Source organism: Antechinus flavipes, chromosome 3 (assembly GCF_016432865.1).
Source record: "Antechinus flavipes isolate AdamAnt ecotype Samford, QLD, Australia chromosome 3, AdamAnt_v2, whole genome shotgun sequence".
Classification (NCBI taxonomy): domain Eukaryota; kingdom Metazoa; phylum Chordata; class Mammalia; order Dasyuromorphia; family Dasyuridae; genus Antechinus; species Antechinus flavipes.
The window spans coordinates 167,867,750-167,889,001 of record NC_067400.1 but is presented as its reverse complement, the minus strand read 5'-3'; the positions used below and the strand labels follow the sequence as shown (position 1 = coordinate 167,889,001).

The following is a 21,252-nucleotide window of genomic DNA, read 5'->3' as shown; positions in this document are numbered from 1 at the left end:
CCTCAAGTAAATCATTTAGCACCTTGGGCTTCAGCTATCACATCTAAATTAGAGGGAGAAGGTTTGACTGGAGCAGTCCCTTCTAACTCTAGACGCATTAGGAGCCTCTGAATTATTCTTGTAGCATTCATATGACACTTCTTGAATCTTCAAGGCTTCAAAATAGTAAATGTGATTGACATTTTAATTTGTTTTTTTTTTTTTTTTTGTAATAATATCTTGGCAAATTTCTAAAATGCTTAATAATCCTTGTACCTAATTCCTGGTTTGACTTTGCACTACCAACCAATGCAAAGAAAATAGGTAGGTGAATGTTTGCATTTTGGATTTTAGTTGCTTCCTATAAGCTTGGGCTATAATTCCTATTTTGTAGGCTCAGGTTTACAGCTATAGATTTTTCATCTTGTCAACTAAGCTAGTTAAATAACTTACATTCACATAGTGCTTCAAGTTTTTTTTTTTTAAACATTTTGTTCAAAAGTGTGTGGTACAAATCTTGCCACCACCCTTTTGCAGATAAAGAAATAGCCTCAGAAAGTCAATTGTGATGGATTTGGCTCTTTTCAACAATTCAATGATTCAAGGCAATTCCAGTAGATTTGGTATGGAAAATGCCATCCGCATCTAAAAAGAGAACTATGAACACTGAATGTGGATCAAAACATAGTATTTTTACATTTTTGTTGTTGTTTGTTTTCCCTTTTGATTTGATTTTTCTTGTACAACATAACAAATATGGAAATATGATTAAAAGAATCGTACATAAGTAACCTATATCAGATTGCTTGCTGTGTTGGGAAAGGGAGAGGTAAGGGAGGAAGGAAGAAAAATTTGGAACATTAAAAGTTTTACAAAAATGAAAACTATACGTGTGTTTGGAAAAATAAAATACTACTTTAAAAATAGCCTCAAAGAAATAAAATGACTTGCTTAAGATTATATGGCTAGGAAACAGCTAGAATTTGAACCCAGCTCTGCCTGATTCCAAGCCTAGCTATTTTTTCCAGTTCAACATCTTACTTTAGATGAAATTTGCCATATAATAAATGTTTAATTGATTGACTTTAATCTTGTTATGAATGCAAAAGAACTTCAAATATCAAATTTAGATGCTGTCCCTTTTATAAGGTATGTCTCTATCATAGATTGTATTCTTTTTTAAATAATAGCCTTTTATTTTCAAAATACATGCAAAAATAGTTTTTTTGCATTCACCCTTGCAAAACCCTTGTGTTCCAAATTTTTTCTTCTTCCTTCTCCCCATTTACCTCCCCTAGACAACAAGTAATCCAATATAGGTTAAACATGTGCAATTTTTCTAAACATATTTCCACATTTATCATTCTGCACAAGTAAAATCAGATCAAAAAAGAAAAAAATGAGAAAAAAATAAAGCAAGCAAACAACAAAAAGGCAAAAATACTTTGTTGTGATCCATATTTAGTCCCCACATTCCTCTTTCTGCTCTCCATCACAAGTTATAGACTGTTTTCAACTGGGCATTTGTTGTTGTTCTATCATTCAACTGTATCTGATTTTTCATGACCTTGTGGACCACAGCATACCAGGCCCTTCTATTGTTTGTAATATTTTAGCAAAGATATTAGAGTGGTTTGCCATTCTTTCTCTAGTGGGTCATATTTTGTCAGAACTCTTCACTGTTACCTGTCTGTCTTGGGCAACCCTGCACAGCATGGAGTTTATAGTTTCACTGAGTTTTGCAAACTGATCTGCAAGACAAAGCAGTAATCCAGATAGAATCTACTGGACATAGACTTATTTGAATAAATGGTTGCAAATAAGGACAAAGAACTTTAAACATATTAGTACAGCCTTGTGAGTAACTTAAAGATTTAATTGCTTTAAGTTTATATTTTTCCTTCATTTCTATGAATGAGCTTATGACCAGTAGAAAACACTCCATGATTTATAAAATAAATCATCTGATCATCTAAATGGTATCTTACAACAACCTCGAGAGGTAGATATTATTATTGCTCCCATTTTGCAGTTGAGGATGTAGAGACAGAGTAGATGATTTGTCTAATATTTATACTCATGTCTTCCTGACTCTGGATTAATCTCTCTCTCCCTCTCTCTCTCTCCTTTCTCCTTCTCTGTCGGTCTGTCTGTCTGTCTGTCTCTCTCTTAGCTACCTCAATAAAGACATGACACAAATGAATAATCTGTCAGAAAAAAGCAATATGGTTTTATTCCAATCAGTTGATTTAAGAAAAGCAGCTATATCTTTGTGCAGGCACCTTTAAGAAAATCCACTGCCTACTAATGAGGACCTTGAACTAGATAACCTCAAAAGATGCTTTCCAGCTGTAAATGTGTTATCTTAATTTCTGAATATATATAATGTCAGCTTATGGATTTTCCTCAGTATAATCATTTCCATTGTCATCTTCCAATTAAAATGGAATGTACTTACTGTATTATTCTTTGAGGTCAAGGAACTTATTAAGGAAGTTTTACTTCTGGTCTACCAAGTTGTAGCACTAAGAGGGTAGAGAGGACACACTTTTATTGCTGCAAGGGAAAGGTCAAGATTTTGCTAACTGTATTTCCATGGGAAGCCTGGGCTTTTCTTTATATTTTAGAAATTTTGTTTAACAATGGTTTTTGTAAAATATGCATCATAGTGTAACTGCAATACAATTTTTATTGTGGACATCTAAGGCCTGGGTCATTCAAAACAATGGATAATCCCAAACAGTAGATAACTAGAAAATCATTTCTATTTAGTTTGGCGAGTATATTGGAGCTTTATAGGATTTAGTTTTCATATCTATGCTCTTGATTGAGTGACCAAGGAAGGCTATTGAGATTGTAAAGAGACATTAAAAACCACCTACTTGTACAACTACCTCTACACTACAACAAACCATTGACTTTTATGCCATACAGCATTTAATGTAGAGTTGGTCTCCTGAGTTTCAGGGGCCAAGTTACAGTCATTCTGAAGCTTATTTATCAATCTAAGTACTTCTTGTGCTTTTTCCTCCTACATTAATCTAATAATGGTTTAATTTCTCAAGCTTTGGCTGATTTATTTCCTGGATGGCTTTTTAGATTATGCCTAATATCTTTCTCAGTGGTAACTACTTTTTAACTGCTTGTATTTCTCCAAAAACTAGATGATTCATTTCTTATTTTGGGAATCAGATTAGGGGTACAAAGTCATTCTTTAAAGAAAGCACCAGAAGACAGCTAGATGGCAATTAGATGCTTCAGTGGATAGAACATTGGCTCTGGAGTCAGAAGGTCCTCAAGTTCAAATATGTCCTCAGACACTTAACACTGTTAGCTGTGTGACCCTGGGCAAGTCACTTAACTCCACTTGCTTCACCAACAGAAAAAGAAAGCAACAGATTGAGCTCCAAATGATAAAACAGTTTTAGATATTCCTATCAAAATCATTAGATTGATATAGTTTATGGCTCCCATACCCCTCCTTTCAGAAAGTTGGCTGTCATGCTAAAATTGATTTGAGATGCATGCATTTATGCATGGCTCTTTAGATATTGGATTAAGATTAATATTTGGTTTAATTGTTATTTGTAGTATTATTTTACTTACTATCCTTTGTATGTCCACAAGGGTTCACTGAAAAAAAACATTAAATTCTGTCTCCCTACTCTCATCCCCAGCTCTTCCTGGCATTCTATCAATTGCCCCTTCCCCAAGGCTTTTGGAGGTACTAATTTTCATATTATATATATCCCTGAGTGAGGGAATTCAATTAGTCAACCAAAGACATAGTAATCATCTACATAAAGAGAGTTCTGGGTACTGTGAAGGGATACAAAGAAGCATAAGAAATCTAATTAGTCCTCAAGACATATGTTGTTGTTTGTCCATCATTCTCTCTCTTTTTAATTATAGCTTTTTATTTTCGAGATATATGCATAGATAATTTTTCAGCATTGATAGCTGCAAATTCTTTTGTTCCGACTTTTTCCCTCCTTCTCCCCACCCCTTCTCTCAGATGGCAAGTGACCAATACATGTTAAATATGTTAAAGTATAAGTTAAATACAATATATGTATACACATCCAAAACAATTATTTTGTTGTACAAAAAGAGTCTTGTCCATCATTTTCAAAGGCAACAATAATATGGGTCTGGGGTGGGGGGGGAAGTGATGCCTTAATATGCAAGTGAATTGGATTTGAATGAGGAAGCGCTGTGCAAGATCTCCTTCACTTTGCCCTCCAGAGCCATCTGGGTCCTGACTGGGATGATTAGAGATAGCTCTGGATCCAATAGGAGACCTTAATTTTTTTAAGCTAAGGCCTTTAGCAGGTTTTATGAAGCAAAATGTTTACCCAGTGATTTAGGCTAAATAGGAAATGAGGCAAAGAATGGCCTTTATTTTAGCCTAGTTAAAAAAATATTTACATTTACTCTGGGCCATCAGAGCTGAAAGAAAGACCAAGTGGGCTTGGTCTAGGACCTTTTTCTGGCCAATCATTAAGAGCCAGAGGGATTTGAGTTTAAGGCATGGTCTTTAAGAAAAAAAAATCTAGCCCATGAATCCCAAGATATCAAGAAAGAAAGAAAGAAAGAGAAAGAAAGAAGGCAAGGAAGGAAGGAAAGGAAGGAAGAAAGGAATGGAGAGGAGGAGGGAAGGAAGCAAAGAAAGAAAGAAAGAAGGGAGGAAGGAAGGGAGGAAGGAAGGGAAGGAAGAAGGAAGGGAGAAAAGAAGGGAGGAAGAAAAAAGAAAGAAAGGAAGAAAGGAAAGGAAAGAGAGAAAAGAAGGAAGGCAGAAAGAAAGAGAAAGAAAAAAGAAAAGAAAAGAAAGAAAAAAGAAGGAAAACTGTGTCAAGACATTTATAGTATAGTTGGAGAAATAATCTATACATATGAAAAGTTAATAACAGATAGTGGTATATTAAATGTTAACTTAATAGGACTAACAGTAACTGATAGAAGCCTACAGAAGAAAGAGTGATTGATAGTGGCTGGGATTCTCAGTGAAGATTTCAAGAATTCTTGAAGAGGGAGAAAAATTTGAAATTCAAAATCATATAAAAAAAGAATAATTGGAGAAATAAAATACAATTTACAAAAAAATGAGGAAATTGGATTAAATGGTTTCTGAGATTCTTTTCATTTTTAGATGTATGATTGGTTTAATTCCTACTTCTGAAAGCTACTAATATGACATTGAGTAAGTCATTGAACTACCTTAGGCTCAATTTTCTCAATTGCAAAATGAGGGGATTGGACTATGATGTCTTTTCTAGTTTTATATCTAGACTCCTAGGTATAATTTTTCAGTCAATTTGAAATAAAAAAGCTTCTACCTCATATATTTCTTTATATAATCACTCATTTCCATTAGGTGAGCTTGTTGATATAGAACTTCATGATAGTTGGTTTGCTTCTTTGGGAGAAATTGTAGCTTCCACATGGGAAAAAAGAAAAAAAAAATCATGCAATATCAGTAAAAAGAGTTCTGTTCATATTTAGTTCTAAGATTGAGCCATGGAGTGCCATGCTGTACCATAACATACATATCCCATAGTGAGTCAACTCTCATATTCAGAGGTTTATGATCCTGTTTATGGATTATGAAGGTCCATGGGTTCTCTTCTTTTCCTTTTGTACTGGGCTTTTTGGCCATTTCCTTGCTCTTGATTATATCCATCATAATTAAATCAAGTCAGTTTTTCTAGTTGCCAGTAGTCTCAGTGAAGCTGTGGTGGAAAGGCTGGAAAATTCTGGCCTTTTCCATCCATCCTCAGGAACCTTGAATAATTTATAGTTCCTTATTTATAGTTTTGGCTTGCTTGCTGTGCATGCTGAATTTTGGCCTCCTCCCTTTTCCCCCCTTTCAGGGCCTTGATAAGCATAGAACACAGAGCATCTGGGTAAAGAGGGTTCTATATTTTAGAGTAGTAATAACCATATAGGAGAAAATTTAAATTTCACTTGTGTACCCAGACTTGCCACTGGTCTCTCAAAAGCAAAGGAGGAAAATTCTTCCTCCATCTTTCCTCTTGAAAGGGAGATTGAATGGATACTATACAGTCGGAGAACAGTTGAATAAATTATAGTATATGAAGATAATGGAATATTATTGTTCTATAAGAAATGATGATCAGACTGATTTCAGAAAAGTCTATAGAAACCTACATGAATTGATATTGAGTGAAGTAAACAGAACCAGGAGAACATTGTACATAGTAACAACAAGACTAGATGGACTTGACTTTTCTGCGTAATGTAGTGATTCAAGGCAATTCCAATTGACCTACGATGAAAATGCCAATCACATCCAGAGATAGAACAATGGAGACTGAATGTAGATCAAAGCATAGTATTTTTATCTTTTTGTTTGTTTTTTTTTCTTTCTTTTAGTTTTTTTCTCTTAATCTGATTTTTTCTTGTATAACATGACAAATAAGGAAATATGCTTAAAAGGATTGCATATATTTAGCCTCAGATTGCTTCCTGTCTTAGGGAGGGGGAAGGTAAGGAAAGAAGGGAGAAAAATTTATAACACAAAGTTTTACAAAAATAAATGTTGAAACCTATCTTTGTATTTGGAAAAATAAAATACTATTGGAAAAAAATAAAGAGTACCACCTCAAAAAATAGAAAAAGAAGTAGAAGATAGTTTTCTGAGGTTTTTAAAAAGTGGTAGGAGGAATTATAATAGCTGTGGCATGAAACCAAAGTTCAGTTGAAATGTTATCATAGTTGGACTATGGCCAGAGGGCAACCAGTCTTGCTATCTTACTCTTAGACTAACCTGTTGCTATCTTTTTTTTCAAGGACAAAAAAAGAACAACAGTTGTCTATCAGACTTGGGAAACTTTTTATAGTAATCTGCTATTATGGGAATTTGAGTCAGAAAACTACCCAATCCTAGATGAATCCCCATGCAATGCAAATAACAGAATTTTCTATATCTCATCAACATATATATATATATATATATATGTGTGTGTATATAAATATATATATGTATATACATATATTATTATTAAAATAAACAAAAGATTCAGCTCTGGCTCAGTCTCTTAACCTAATTTAGCACAGTGCCTGAAACATAGTAAGCCCTATTTAAATGTTTGCTCTTATTATTATTAAATAATGTGTTTTAATGGCTATGATATGATTTGTGGAACTGAGTCACTATTTCTAGTGCATTTTAAATGCTATTTAAACATTTCAAAGCTTACAGAATCATGGAACCTCAGAATTACAAAGGATCTTACAGGGCATCTAGGACTTTCCTCCTCAGCATCTCTGATAAGTGGTCAACAGGTCCTTTTTAAAGATTTCAAGTCGTTGAGAACCCAATAGAATCTCACTTGAAGACTATTGAAAACCCAAGTAAGCTTCTTAAAATCAGTGACTCTTCCTTTTTTTTGTCATTGTATATAAGGACATGAGAGGCAGCATGGTTTCAGGATAGCCTGTGTAAGCCATGAGCAAGGTACTTAATATCTCAGTGCTCCCAGACAACTCTCTTAAGACTAAACTGCATGAGATAACTGTATAAATATGTATACACATATTGTATTTAACATATACTTTAACATATTTAACATGTATTGGACTACCTGCCATCTAGGGGAGGAAGTAGGGGTAAGGAGAGGAAAATTTGGAACAGAAGGTTTTGCAAGGATCAGTGTTGAAAAATTACCCATGCATATGTTTTGTAAATAAAAAGCTATTAAAAAAAAAAAAAAAACTAAACTGCAGAATAGTTGTAATTCTGTCTTGGGTAATCTCACTGGGCAAGTTCTATTAGAGATGAAATCACAAATCTGGACAAAATGAAAATTTTAGGACATGGTACAATGTGTTGTGTATACATCTGTGGAATTCACTACTTTGTAAGACAGTCTATTCCTCTTTTGAGTGGTGAGTGGAGAGCTTTTCCAAGCTAAACTTTCTTAGTTCCTTAGTTCCTTTAGCTGAACCTTGTATGACGTAATTAAAACCTTGCTATCACTCTAATCATGGTCTATAGATACATTCAGTCTCACCTCACTGCTTTTCCTAAAATGTGCTCTACTCCAGATAGGGGAAGATCAGGGTATAAGAAAATGGTTCAATCATTACCCTTGATACTGTGCTGCTCTTGGTCTAAACCAAAAGCCTACAGGGATGCCCTGGAGATATTGTGGATTCAGTTCCAGACCACTCAATAAAGTGAATATTGCAATAAAGTGAGACATACTTTTTTTTGTTTCCCAGAACATATAAAAGTTAGGTTTATACCATATTTTAGCTAATAATATGTGCAATAAACAATATTATATTTAAAAACAAAACAATGTCCATACTTTAATTAAAAAATGCTTTATTGCTGTGAACTCATGCAACCATTTTGGAAAGTAATCTAGAATTATGCCTACAGAGTTATAAAACTGTATAGTTTTATACAGCAATATCCTTTGACCCAGCAATACCACTATTAGGTCTGTTTCCAAGGTATTCAGGGAAAAAGGAAATGAACCTTTATGTTCTAAAATATTTATAGCAGTTCTCTTCATGGTGGCAAAGAAATGGGAGTTGTGGGGATGCCCATCAACTGGGGAATGGCCAAACAAGTGGTATATAATTGTGATGGAATACTATTATGCTATAAGAAATGATGAGCTCAGTGATCTTAGAAAACATGGATAGACTTGCCTGAAATAATGAAGCAGAACCAAGAAAACATTGTATACAGTAACAGCAACATTGTTTGCACTTAAAAACAATTATAATAGTAACATCACAGATCACCATAATAGATATAATAAGAATGAAGAATGAAATATTGCAAGAATTAACAAAATGTGACACAGAAACACAATATGAGCACATGCTGTTAGAAAAAAAGGGCAGTCACAGACTTGCTCGACTCAGGGTTGCCACAAGCCTTCTATTTGTAAAAAAACAAAACAATAACAACAAAAATTTCCAAAGAAAAAAAACAAAACAAAATAAAAAATCCTGCCCATAATGTCTGTGAAGTGCAGTAAAGAAAATGAGGTATATCTGTGTTTACTTTTTGGGGTTGCTCTGTTTCATTGTTTTGGAAATAATCTCCTCCAAACTCATTAATGAGAGTTACCATAACATTCTTTTAATATTGAGTCTCTCTCACTTTAGACAAGGTGATCCTGGGACAATAAGCATATGGTCTGACACTGTTTCCATGTTCAAAGTCTTTCCAGCTTGATAGGACTAGGAAGAGATTCCCAGGCTGTATTATAGCTGTACCACAATGAGACTTTAATGGAGGATCAGAAATTACTTTAAGAGGGTTTTGAAGATTGTATCAGTACCATATTATATACCTAGTAGGCATTTAATGAATGCTTTTTGAAATTTGTTTACATATAATATGTTATATTGGCATAGAGCTTAGTGCTTTTACATGCTATTCCATTTGATCCTTATCATATTTTTTATTTTATTAATCAGGAAATGGGTTCAGATATTTTAGTCTCTCATTGAAAGCCAGCAAGGTGAAATAGTGATTAGAATGTTGGATCTGGAGTTAGGAAGACTGAGGTCAAATCTGAACTCAGACCCTGTGTAAGTCACTTAATGAGAGTTGCCTCAGTTTCCTTATCTATAAAATGAGCTAGAAAAGAAAATGACGAATAATCTTTGCCAAGAAAACATCAAATGGGGTCACAGAATTGGAAATGACTGAACAACAACAAGAAAGTTATATGACTAACATCACAATTCTAATCCAGGTCTTCTCACTCCAGGTCCAGTGCTATTTTAGCTACATCCAAATGCAGGGGATGATGTCTTTATAGGGCAGCTTTTATATAACATATGAGCATTAAATGAGATATGAATTCATTATATCAAATAATATTGGAATTAGAAGGAAATTCAGGAGTCATCTATCAGAAGGATCGCTTTTATAGTGTGCCCAATAGGCAGTCATCTGATCTTTGTTTGACCTCCAAAAAGGGGGATTTCCTACCCCATTGTCTTCCAAGGCAACCCATTTATTTTGGGAATAAGACCTTAATGTATCCCTTACTTCTTAAGAGAAAGAATCAATGAACTAGAAATGGTAGTACCATTTTTGTTTTTAATTTTAATGAACATGGATTTATATAATGCTAGGATTTTAAAATATAGAAATGATGGATATGAGTGATGTATAAATATAAAAGACTTCACAGTATTGCTAGGAGTAGAATTTTTTTTTTAGCTATAAAAATTGTGTTTTTAGAATCGCTGAATTGGTCCAACAATTCTGGATAGCAACTTGAAATTATCCTTAAAATGAAAAAAGGAATTTTAGAGAAACTAAGATGGAAATGAGAGAATAAAAAACTGATTTGGAAAGCAATTCAGGGCCAGAATGGATTGGAAGAGCTGTTATATCAATTTTATTATGAAGTACAATGTAAGCAATTGATTGAACTCAAAAAAATCTTGTTATTGTTGCTGTTTAGTCACTTCAGAGATGTTTCACTCTGTGATCTCAGTTTAAGTTTTCTTGGTAAAGATACTGGAGTGGTTTGCCATTTTCTCCTCTATTTTCTCCAAAAACTCTTAGTTTAGTGTAAATCTCTAAACCTATAAGAATTTTAAAATATGAAAACTACTTACTGAATTATCAATTTTTTTCTATAAGAAAATTGAAGGAATTCTGAAGGATAATTTATTCCATTATTTTTATTTTATTATTTCTGGTGTTTAGATTAGTATAAGGTAGTTAAGAGATTTCTAGAATCATATACTAAGTCTTATTGTACCAACTTCCCGTCTGTCTACTAAGAATTTGAGGTTCCTGATTTCTGTAATTGCCATAACCTTTCTCCATACCACTGCCTTTTCTTCTTCTTTCTTCTTTTAAATAGAAAGTAGACATTTTATCTGTGAAAGAAAACTGGACAAAAAGTTCCTCTTTTGCCTTATGAAAAATGAATAACAGTAAAATATTGCAAAATATTATTTGTGTGGGATTAGCATATTGATCAATCTTCTCAGTTACTTCCTTGTGGCATTTCATTTAGCACTTAGGATCTGATAATATTTTTAATTGTTGGAAAACTTCATGTTTTTTTTTTTTACTTTAATATGTAAAGAACTTTAAAAGTCATTATTTTTGTTAGTGGGATTAAATTTGCCAAGAGTTCTGATTAAACTTTTATTATTGCTAGAAAGAACACTAGTGCTATAGTCAGGAGACGTGGATACAAATTCCAGTCCTGCCAATTTAATGAGCTTTGTGGCCTTAAACCAAGTCATTTCTACTTTTTGATCTATCTATAAAATGGAGGAGTTGGACTTTGTGATCTCTAAAACCCCACCCAGAAATTCTGTGATTTTTATCATTTCTTCTCTTAATAGATGATGATAGATAGTAAATGATAGAACTGAAGAATACCGTGTAGTATTTTGAATGCTTATTTATAGTACACAGTGACTTATAATGTACTGTAATTAGATCAGAAACTTTGCCTTTTAATATTTAAGAAATGTAAGGTGGTAATATTAAAATGGGAAAAAAAAATTCGTTTCTGGATCTTCAAGATCTATGACCAGTCAACAGAATAGGAATGTGCAGTCCAGAACTTTTGCTAGTCTGCTTGCAAAAGAGAAAGTGACCCTTGTAATCTTTGACTCTCTTCCAAGAAAATTTCAAACTTTAGAATTACTGCCCTGTGCTGGCTCTCTCACTTTCTCATTTCCCCTCTTTCCTCTCTCTCCTAGCCTACTCAAATATCATAAGAAACTTTCATATTTTCTCTATGGAAAACCCCGAGGAACAGAAATGTTAGAATTTTTTTCTGGCAGTTATAATGACAGGAATAGGTGGAGGAAAGAGGATGCTTAGATTATGTAACTCTTACTCATCACTGGTAGGCTATCTGTTTTCAAGATCAGTCAGATAGATTAACTTTGTACAGACAGATTGACTTTGAATACAACTGGCTTTCTGGATGTTTTTATTTGTTTTCTGGCTTGGTCGTCTGAAATCGATATTGGTCTTTATATGCAGAGTCCATGTATACAATGGATATTGGATAACATAGATGCTATTTCCCAGTGCTGCTGTCATGTAGTTGCAATACTTCAAGTAACTTTTTACTTTAAGTATGTTTAAAGAAATAATATCACCCTTAATCTCCATTCCCAGTTCCCCACTCTTCAATAGTTATATCACTCAGTCTAATAGTGATAAAATCAGATGGTTATAAAAACACAAAAAAGGAATCATGGTGAAGAAGAAAAAAGTATAAGAATAATGCAATACCTTCAGTACATGGTTTTTGGCTTAAATGAAGAATAGATAATTTAAGAGGCTGGTAAGGAGAGATTTGCTTTTAGAAAATATTCATAGTTTTTAGTACAGTAAAGAACTCTTAATTTCAATTCCTCTCATTTCATAGAAGAGAAAAACTGAAGCTCAGATAGCACTGTGATGGGTTGATAGCCTGGGGTGATGACTCCCTCTTTCAACCCAGGTAATTTTAAACATCATCATCCTCATTTATGTATTACTTTTCATTTTTCCAAACACTTTTAAGACATTAGATCAGAGTAGTAAAAAACGGAGATGGGATTAAAATCTAGCCTAACCTATCCTGGTGGCTCAGTGGATAGAGCACAGGTCTGAATCAGGAAGATCTTAATTCAAATCCAACCTCCAACACTTACTAGCTAGGTTGTTTATTGTCTGTTTGTCCTTTGCCTGGAAGAGGACCATGACATCAGGGAGGTGATACTATGACATGCAAGTGAATTGATTTTAAGTGAGGAAGGGCTTAAGAGAGTTGCATTAGTACAGAGAGTTCTCTGAGACTTAAATCTCTTCATACTAATTGAACCTTCCTTTGCAACTTGGGTGGTGAACTCCAGCCTGGAAGAGGGGACTTAGAGATGACCCAAGAGCCTAGAAGTTTTGGATTCTCTCCTTGGACATGGACTGGCTGTGTGACCCTGACAGGTTACTTGATTCTTGATTTTTCTATATTTCAGACAACTCTCAAGAATTGCAGAACCAAATCCAACTTCCTTTATTTGCTCCAAATCAGCTGCTGACCTCGCAAATGTTGGTGTTTTTAATTTTCCAGCTCTTGTAAGAAGTGGTCTTGGTGGGCCCTTATTTAAAAATATGAACCCTAAGTAATTAGTTCACTGCTACATTGTTCAGCAGACCAGAAATTAAAGAATTGACTCTAAAGTTTCCTACTCTTAGCAATTTGGGAGTTATTGTCATGCTTGCAAGGGATTTCCAGTGTCAATGATGCATCTGACTGAACATGTCATTGCCCTGCATTATATAATAGACTCTATACTGTGATTTGGACTGTTCATGTTTTTAGTAATACTTCTAACAGCCCTAATTTGAGATCTCCAAAGAATATGGCGTCTACTTAAGAATTCTGAGCAAGACAATGACTAATGATGTCGAATCTATGATGATCCTCCTGACAAATGGGTTCAGGATAGAGAATGGGATGTATTTCTTTTAGATGTAGCCAGTGAAAGAATTTGTTTTGCTTGGTTATGCATACTTACTATAAAGCTTTTATTTTTCTGTCGTTCTCCCCATCCTTCCTCCTCCCTCCCGCCAATATGGGATGGAGTATAGAAGGAGAAAAAGAAAAGAAAATGAATTTTTAAAATTCTATTTTATTTTTGGCTCCAAATTTTCTCTTTCCTACCTTGAGAAAGCAAAAACAACAAAAATCATTGCAAGCATGATTAGTTGAACAAAACAAATTTTATCATTAGCCATATACCAAAAGAAATACATCTGAATCTGCATTCTTGAGGCCAATGAGTGGTCATTACACTGATTTGAGTTTCTAATTAAAAATTGTTTGTCTTCACTGTATTGTTATTATTGTATAAATTGTTCTGGTTCTCCTCATTTACTCATTAGTCTCAGATTTCTTTGAAACTATCCCTTTCATTATTATTTACAACACAATAGTACCATAACATTCATATTCTATAATTTGTTCAGTCATTCTCCAATTGATGGATAACCTTTTAGTTGCCCTCTGAATAGGAGGACTTATATACTTTATGCATCAGGCCCAAAATTACAAAACTAGATCAGAAATATTCTCATCTAAACTTCATCATTAAATTTACATGTTTGCAGTGAGCTAGTAGCCTTGGTATGGTAGCACGTGGTGGATAGGGTTCTGTATCCCCATCTGCATAAAAGATGGTTTGTTAGTCAGGTATGAGCGTGCATATAATATGGGTAAATACCAGCATTATCTCTTTGTAAGGTTTCAACCTTTGAGTACCTATTGATATGCATAGAATTCTCTGAATTTATTTCTTGGAAGTTTCATTCCTTTAGAGAACATGTCTTTATTTTCTCTTTTAAAATCAAAATTAAATTTAACTTTTTAAGATAAAAATCTACCTACTCCTGCTCCCTTCCTATCCCTTAGAGAAAGCAAGACCCATATGATTGAGGAAAACAAATTCATATATTGGTCTTGCCCCCCAAAATATATCTCTATTTAGTTCATCACTTCTCTCTGGACATGGGAATCAAATTTCAACTTGAGTCTTTTGTAGTAGCGGTTAAAATGGAATATTTAAATAATTACTGTGGTTTATGTACTCTTGCTCCACTTTTCTATTTTTAAGTGATTTTGGACAGATTTCTTGTTCAGTTTTGTAATGGCTATCACTTCCCCATTGTCAGTCCCCTCAGGAAAAATAGAAACAGTTGTGCTCTTTTCTGTTTATGTAGAAATTCTGATATAATAGAAAGTGCAAACACCCCCCCCCCAAAAAAAAAAAAAAGAAAAAGAAAAAAGAAAAACACTACTCAACATACAGTCAATCTTACCTTGTACGCTGGACAAGCCCAGGAATTAGATGGATGTTTCTAATGTTGAAGTTGGGAAGGAGACCTCAAAAGTTTGAGGTCATAGAATGGACTTACAAGGTATCTCAAAAGAATTTGCAGGTTTGAACCCATTTTCTAGACATTGGGCAAAGTTTTATTGTAATTGTAATGCCATCATAAGCGAGTTAAATTCCAAAAGAAATTGGCAAAGTGCTGCGAGAGGAAACCTTTTATCCAGCTTTCTATCATTGATACACTACTTCTATGATCCAGAGGAGTGGTCTCCAGAATTTGGTTATCCCTGACCAACAGATTATCTGACAGTCAGTAATGAACTGAGAAGTGGTCTATTCACTTTTGTCTCAGGAGTTTGATTTGTGGGACTACCCTGAGGCCAGAAGTTATCTGACTGAGAAATGGTCTATTCAAAATCTATTCCTGAGGCAGACTACAAAGCCAGAAGATGTAGGATTACTGATTTATCATTAGAACAGAAGCCTCCCCCCCAAAAAAAAAAAAAATCAGGGGACTTCAAAATCATGGCTATAGTACATCACTCACTTGCCAAGATTTATTGACTTTGGTCTCTGTGCTGTGAAATTAATGATCTAATGGAAAAGTATTTCTGAAACAGTCTTCTGTAGCTTGTCAAGAGATGTAGATCTCTTAGTTTTATTTGGATAAATAAATCTGCTCAGTGAGAAATTAGGCAAAAAGCTATGAATGGGACTTCACTTTTTAGCCAATAAGCAGGTATTTATTGAGTCTATTCTGAAGTTCAGGTTTAACCATATCACCCCCAAACCCAATTAATAAAATCCAGTGGCTCTCTGTTACCTCCTCTTTCTCTTTTAAAGCTTTTCATAACCTGACCCCTTCCTACCTTGCTAGCTTTCCCTCTCCTCCTCCAATTAAGAAGCAAAAAAATCTGACATAGGTTATTCATGTGTAGTATATTTCCATTAGTCATGTTGTGAACGAAAATGAGGACTCTCTCTCCCCCTCTCCCCAATACACCAAGAAAAATAAAGTAAAAAAATAATATGCTTAAATCTGCTTGCAGATTCCCTCTGTTCTTTTTCTGGAGTTGAATAGTATTTTTTATCATGAGTCCTTTTGAAACTGTCTTTAACCACTGTATTACTAGATCATTCACAGTTGAACATCACATAATATTTTTGTTACTATGTACTATGCTCACTTTACTTTGCATTAGTTCATATGAGTCTTTCACAATTTTTCTGCAAGCATTCTGCTCATCATTTCTTATAGCACAATAGTATTCCATCACACTCACTTACCACAATTTGTTCAGCCATTCCTCAATTTCCAATTCTTTACCACAACAAAAAGAAACCCTATGAATATTTTTGTACATTTAGGTTCTTTTCCTTTAAAAAAAAAAATCTCTTTGGGATACAAACCTAATAACAGTATTTCTGGGTCAAAGAGTATGCACAGTTGACAAACTACTTTTTTTCTTTTCTTTTTTTATATTTTTCAATTCTATTTATTTTTTACTATAGCTTTTTATTTACAAGATATATGTATGGGTAATTTTTCAGCATTGACTCTTGCAAAACTTTCTGTTTAAATAACAAAACTACTCTTTAGAAGCTCATGATTTAGTTGAAGAAACTAAAACATGCAAAGAAAATTAACACATTTAACAATGCTATAGTTGACATGACTTGACTTACAAGTCATTGTCCTAGACACTATTATAAAACAAAGTAGGTAGCTGGAGATATGAGATTGGAGACTGAGGGAAAGTTTAGTACTGGACAAGTAGATCTGAGAATCATCTGCACAGAGATTAGGGTTGAAACTAAGGTCAGGAAGTAAAATATGGTATAGGGGGAAAAGAGAAAAGGGTCCAGGACAGAGCCTTGGGGACATTTAGCAATATGCTGGCAAATATTTAGCAGCCAGCTCTTAGAAAGAAAAAAAAATTATACAGGGCACACATTTAAGTTTTTTCTGCATTACTTTATAAAGTGTAGGCAAGCAACAAAATAAAAAAGCAAGCCCTGATTTAAGTATTTGCTTATTTCTGAAGTGTAAATACAGTGAAAAAATATAACAATTTTCTATGAACCAGTTTGGGCTGGCTTCAGCACACCCCTAGAGAAACTCACAATGGGCATAACCTGAAGATGTAGCAACAGAATGAGCAGTCAGAGAGGTGGGAGAGAGAGAGAGCAATATTATGGAAATCTAAAAAAATGTGTATTAAGAAGAGGGTGATTGACTGGATCTTGGAAGGTCAAAAAGAATGAGGTATGAGAAAAGGAGACTGGATTTTGCAATTAAGAGATCTTTAGTGAATTTGGAGAGAATATTTTCTGTTGAATAAGGAGATCTGAAGTCAGATTGCGGAAAATTAAAAAGAGAATGAGAGAAAAGGACGTGGAGGCACCTGTTTAGCATTTGAAAAATCTTGAGATAGTGACGGGAACCTTAAGATCTTTGATGATGTTAAGTCATTTCATTTAAAGTCATTTTTTTAAAATTAAAAAACCTATTGCAGCTTATTCAATCTTCTTAATTTAAGAGGAAAATATAGTAAAGAGTTCTTGAATATGAGTAAGGATTGCCTCATTCTGATGGTTTTATAACCACTCCTAAGAGAAATGTTTCCATTCATCTTCCCCTCCCTAGCAGGATTTCTGCTTAACAATGGGACCCCCTCCCCAAGATGTTCTTAGGTATAACTGACTGTTTCTTTTCTTCTCCCTACCTTCTTTTTCTTTCTACCAGGAAGGGAGCAATTCCATGGTCTTGGGTCTATGTACTGCAGAGGAGCTGCCGCTATTATTCTCACCTATGATGTGAACCACCTGCAGAGCCTCATTGAACTGGAAGACAGGTTCTTATCTCTGACAGACACAGCCAGCACGGACTGCCTCTTTGCCATTGTGGGGAACAAGATCGATCTCATTGATGATGTCGGTGGGGAGGATGGTGCAGAAGGTCTGAATGAGCCTGGAAAGGCCACTGGCAGCTGTAACTCGGCCAGAGCCCCGAAGCGAGTTTGTCTGGATGACGCCATGGCTCTTTATAAGAAGATTCTGAAATACAGAATGTTAGATGAAAAGGAGGTGCCAGCTGCTGAAAAGATGTGCTTTGAGACTAGCGCAAAGACAGGCTACAATGTGGACTATGTGTTTGAAACCCTGTTTGATATGGTAGTACCAGTGATTTTGCGCCAAAGAGCTGAAGGACCTTCACAGACTGTGGATATTACTCATTACAAACCAGCAAAACAGACCCAATCTAGATGCTGTGTCTGAACCATCAAATGTGTTCTTTTTAGACTTTCAAACTGTTTAAAAAAAAAAGAAGAAGAAAGAAAGAAAGAAAGCTTCCAGTGAAATTAATTGAGCTTTGGATAGGAAAAAAAAAAAGGGAGAATTTAAGGAACTGATACTTAGAATCATGCTTAGTGCAAGAGCTCCATGGAGAGACAGTTATTCATGAAGAAAGTTCTGTGAACTTTTATCTTATTATGTGGGTTATCAAGTGGAAAATTTATTAGGAATTATTTGTGATAATAGATTTGCAGCATTAGGCAATTGACCATTCCATGGTTTTCACTTCATAGTGGATCTAACATTTCTTCTCTAAACCAAGGTTCTGATATTTCTCCCTTTGATTGTACAAAGACAAATTGCCAAAGCATGTGAATTGTCCTTGAACCTTCTGTTTCTGTCAAGTTGCACTTTTTATAAATATTATTTTAAAACATTTATTCTCCCTGTAATTTAATTTAGATCTTTCTTGCTTTTTGGTATGAGTACTTTTTATGAATTATAAAAATGATTTTATTGGTCTTTGACTCATTGAGACAGTTGTTAGATTAGTGATTCTCATCTTGATCCTATTCTCTTGAGAGGTAGACTGACCATTTGGTTCCTGAAAAATACCTTGAGGATTCTGAGGAAAAAAGGGATGAAATAAAAGTTCCTGTTTTCATAGAAACTCTTTTGAAGACTCTAAGTATGTGCCTTGGTGGGAAGAGGGTAGCGTTGAGAATAACACATCTGAGACTGTTCTGATGAGTTGAACATGTTTTATTTGAATTTGGGGAAGCACATAAGTGTTGAAATAAATGCCTAAAAATCCCCTTGTCAAATTGAAACACACATGGATACAAGTTTCTGAGCAACTGGATCAGTTGTTGTTAAACAAATTTTTCTTTGAGGGTAGATGTGGTTTTAAGAGACAACTTAAGGTCAGTTTATCATTGACACTCCTTAATAAAGATGTGCCATTTCTAATGTTTGATCTTAATTTCTTTTTTAAAAAAAATAGCTTTTTTACTTTTTTCAAATACACGCAGAGATAGTTTTCAGCATTCACCTTTGCAAAACCTTGTGTTCCAAATTTTTCTCTCTCCTTCCCCCCCTCCTCTAGACAATAAGCAATCCAGTATGGGTTAAATATGTGCAATTCTTCTAAACATTTTTCCATATTCATCATGCTGTGCAAGAAAAATCAAATCAAAATTTAAAAATCACGAGAAAAAAATAGCAAGCAAACAACAACAAAATGAAAATACTATGCTTTGATCCACATTCAGTTTCCACAATTGTTTCTCTGGAATGATCTTAATTTCTAAGGTTGTTGCTGTATATCCTAATAGCAGCTAGCTAAAAAATGAAAATTCTCATACATTCATAGTTTTCCTTTGTGAAAACTGCCAGTGGCTTTGGTTATTGTATTTTCATGAATGTAGTTCCATCTGTAAGAGGCTAAAAACTTGTTTTCCTCAAAATGCCTTTTTATTAATGATTCATATCCTTTGGAATAGAGTCCTGGGAAAGGTTTTTCTGAAAGGATTTTAAAAAGTGAATTATATGCAGCTATAGCTTCATTAAATTAATGAATTTATGAGTCAGTAAACATTAAGTATCAGACACTATGCTATGTGCTGAGTATGCAAAATAAGAAAAAGGACAGTCTTTAGACAAGTCTTCTTGAGTCAGTCTCTCAAGTAGCTTACAATTTAATAGGGGAAGACAATACACAAAAGGAAGTGGTGAGAGGGGATCACCATGAGGGTGGACATCATGTTCTGTGGAGTCCAAACCTAGCAGAAATGCAGTGGGAAAATGGAGTATCATTCCTTGGGAAAGTCTAGATATAAATGAAAGCTTTGGGAAGAGCTCCACCTTTCAGTTCATCAATCTGAGGGAAAAGTTAACTCACCAGCCTGACAATGAACTTTCCGAAGATCATGTTCTGCTTAGGGGAGCCTGTTCCTTGGAGTTCCAAGCAAGCAAATGGGAAGCGTAAAGGTTTAAAGGGAGAAGATTGTATGGAGTGACTTCTAAAGGTGTCTAATAAAAAATGAAGGGGCTAGATTTTAACAGCCTTTCCAGATCTAAATCTGTGAACCTTTCTTTCCATAATTCTGAATAATTTATAGCCTGTTTCTTATTGTCACATCTTGGGTACGTGGTGCCCACAAAGTGTCATATTTTCCATCAACTTCATTTCCTCAGGTGTGTTCCCAGGGGTTGACTACTATAAGAAATTGTGAAATGTGTAATCTATTTTTGAGTAAACTCCAGTTTTTTAGTTCTTGATTATATTGAGGCAGCACAGTAGAGTGCATATTACACTGTTCTTGGGAGTTAGGATAAACCTGAGTTCATATCCAGCTCTAAATCTATGATGACAGACACTTTCTACATGAGTAATATCTTTATCTTAACACATCCTTTATATGTCAAACCAGGAGGGTTGAGGGATACCCACTTAAAAAAATGTTTTGTTTTTTCAAATACATGTAGAGATAATTTTCAATATTCATTTTTGTAAAACTTTATATTCCAATTGTTTCCCTCTGTCTCCCTTATCTGCCCTCTCCCCAAGACAGTAAGCAATCTGGTATAGGTTTAATATGTGCAATTTTATTAAACAAGTTTCCATATTTGTCATGTTGCACAAGAAAAAAATCAGATCAAAAAGGAAAAAAAACCATGAGAAAGGAAAAAAAAACAATCAAGCAAACAAACAATAAGAAGGTGAAAATACTATTCTTGGATCCACATTCATTCTCCATAGTTCTCTCTCCATAGTTTCCATCTAAGTCTATTGGAATTGCCTTGTTGAAAAGAGCCAAGTCCATCACAGTTGATTATCACATAATCTTGTTGCTGTGTACAATGTCCTTTTGGTTCTTCTCACTTCGTTCAGCATCAGTTCATGTATGTTTTTCCAGGCTTTTCTGAAATCAGCCTGCTCATCATTTTTTTTTTTATAAAACAATAATATTCCTTTACATTCATATTCTGTAATGTATTCAGCCATTCTCTAACTGATGAGCAGCCATTCAGTTTCCAATTCAAGGACAAAATTTAACAATAGTTTAGATATGGGAGGTGAGAAAGATTTAGGATTAATACACACCTACTTTTAATTTTAAT

At 34.4% G+C, this 21,252-nt stretch overlaps 1 protein-coding gene across 1 annotated transcript in view; it reads left to right on the top strand.

The window, feature by feature from the left end:
• RAB20 (RAB20, member RAS oncogene family) overlaps positions 1 to 18,565 on the top strand; it is a 51,817-nt gene extending 33,252 nt beyond the window's left edge. Inside the window, exon 2 of the mRNA XM_051984187.1 lies at positions 17,579 to 18,565. Coding sequence (XP_051840147.1) covers positions 17,579 to 18,111 — 533 coding nt within the window. The 3' untranslated portion in view covers positions 18,112 to 18,565. The remainder of the gene's footprint in view (positions 1 to 17,578) is intronic.
• The last annotated feature ends 2,687 nt before the right edge of the window (positions 18,566 to 21,252 follow it).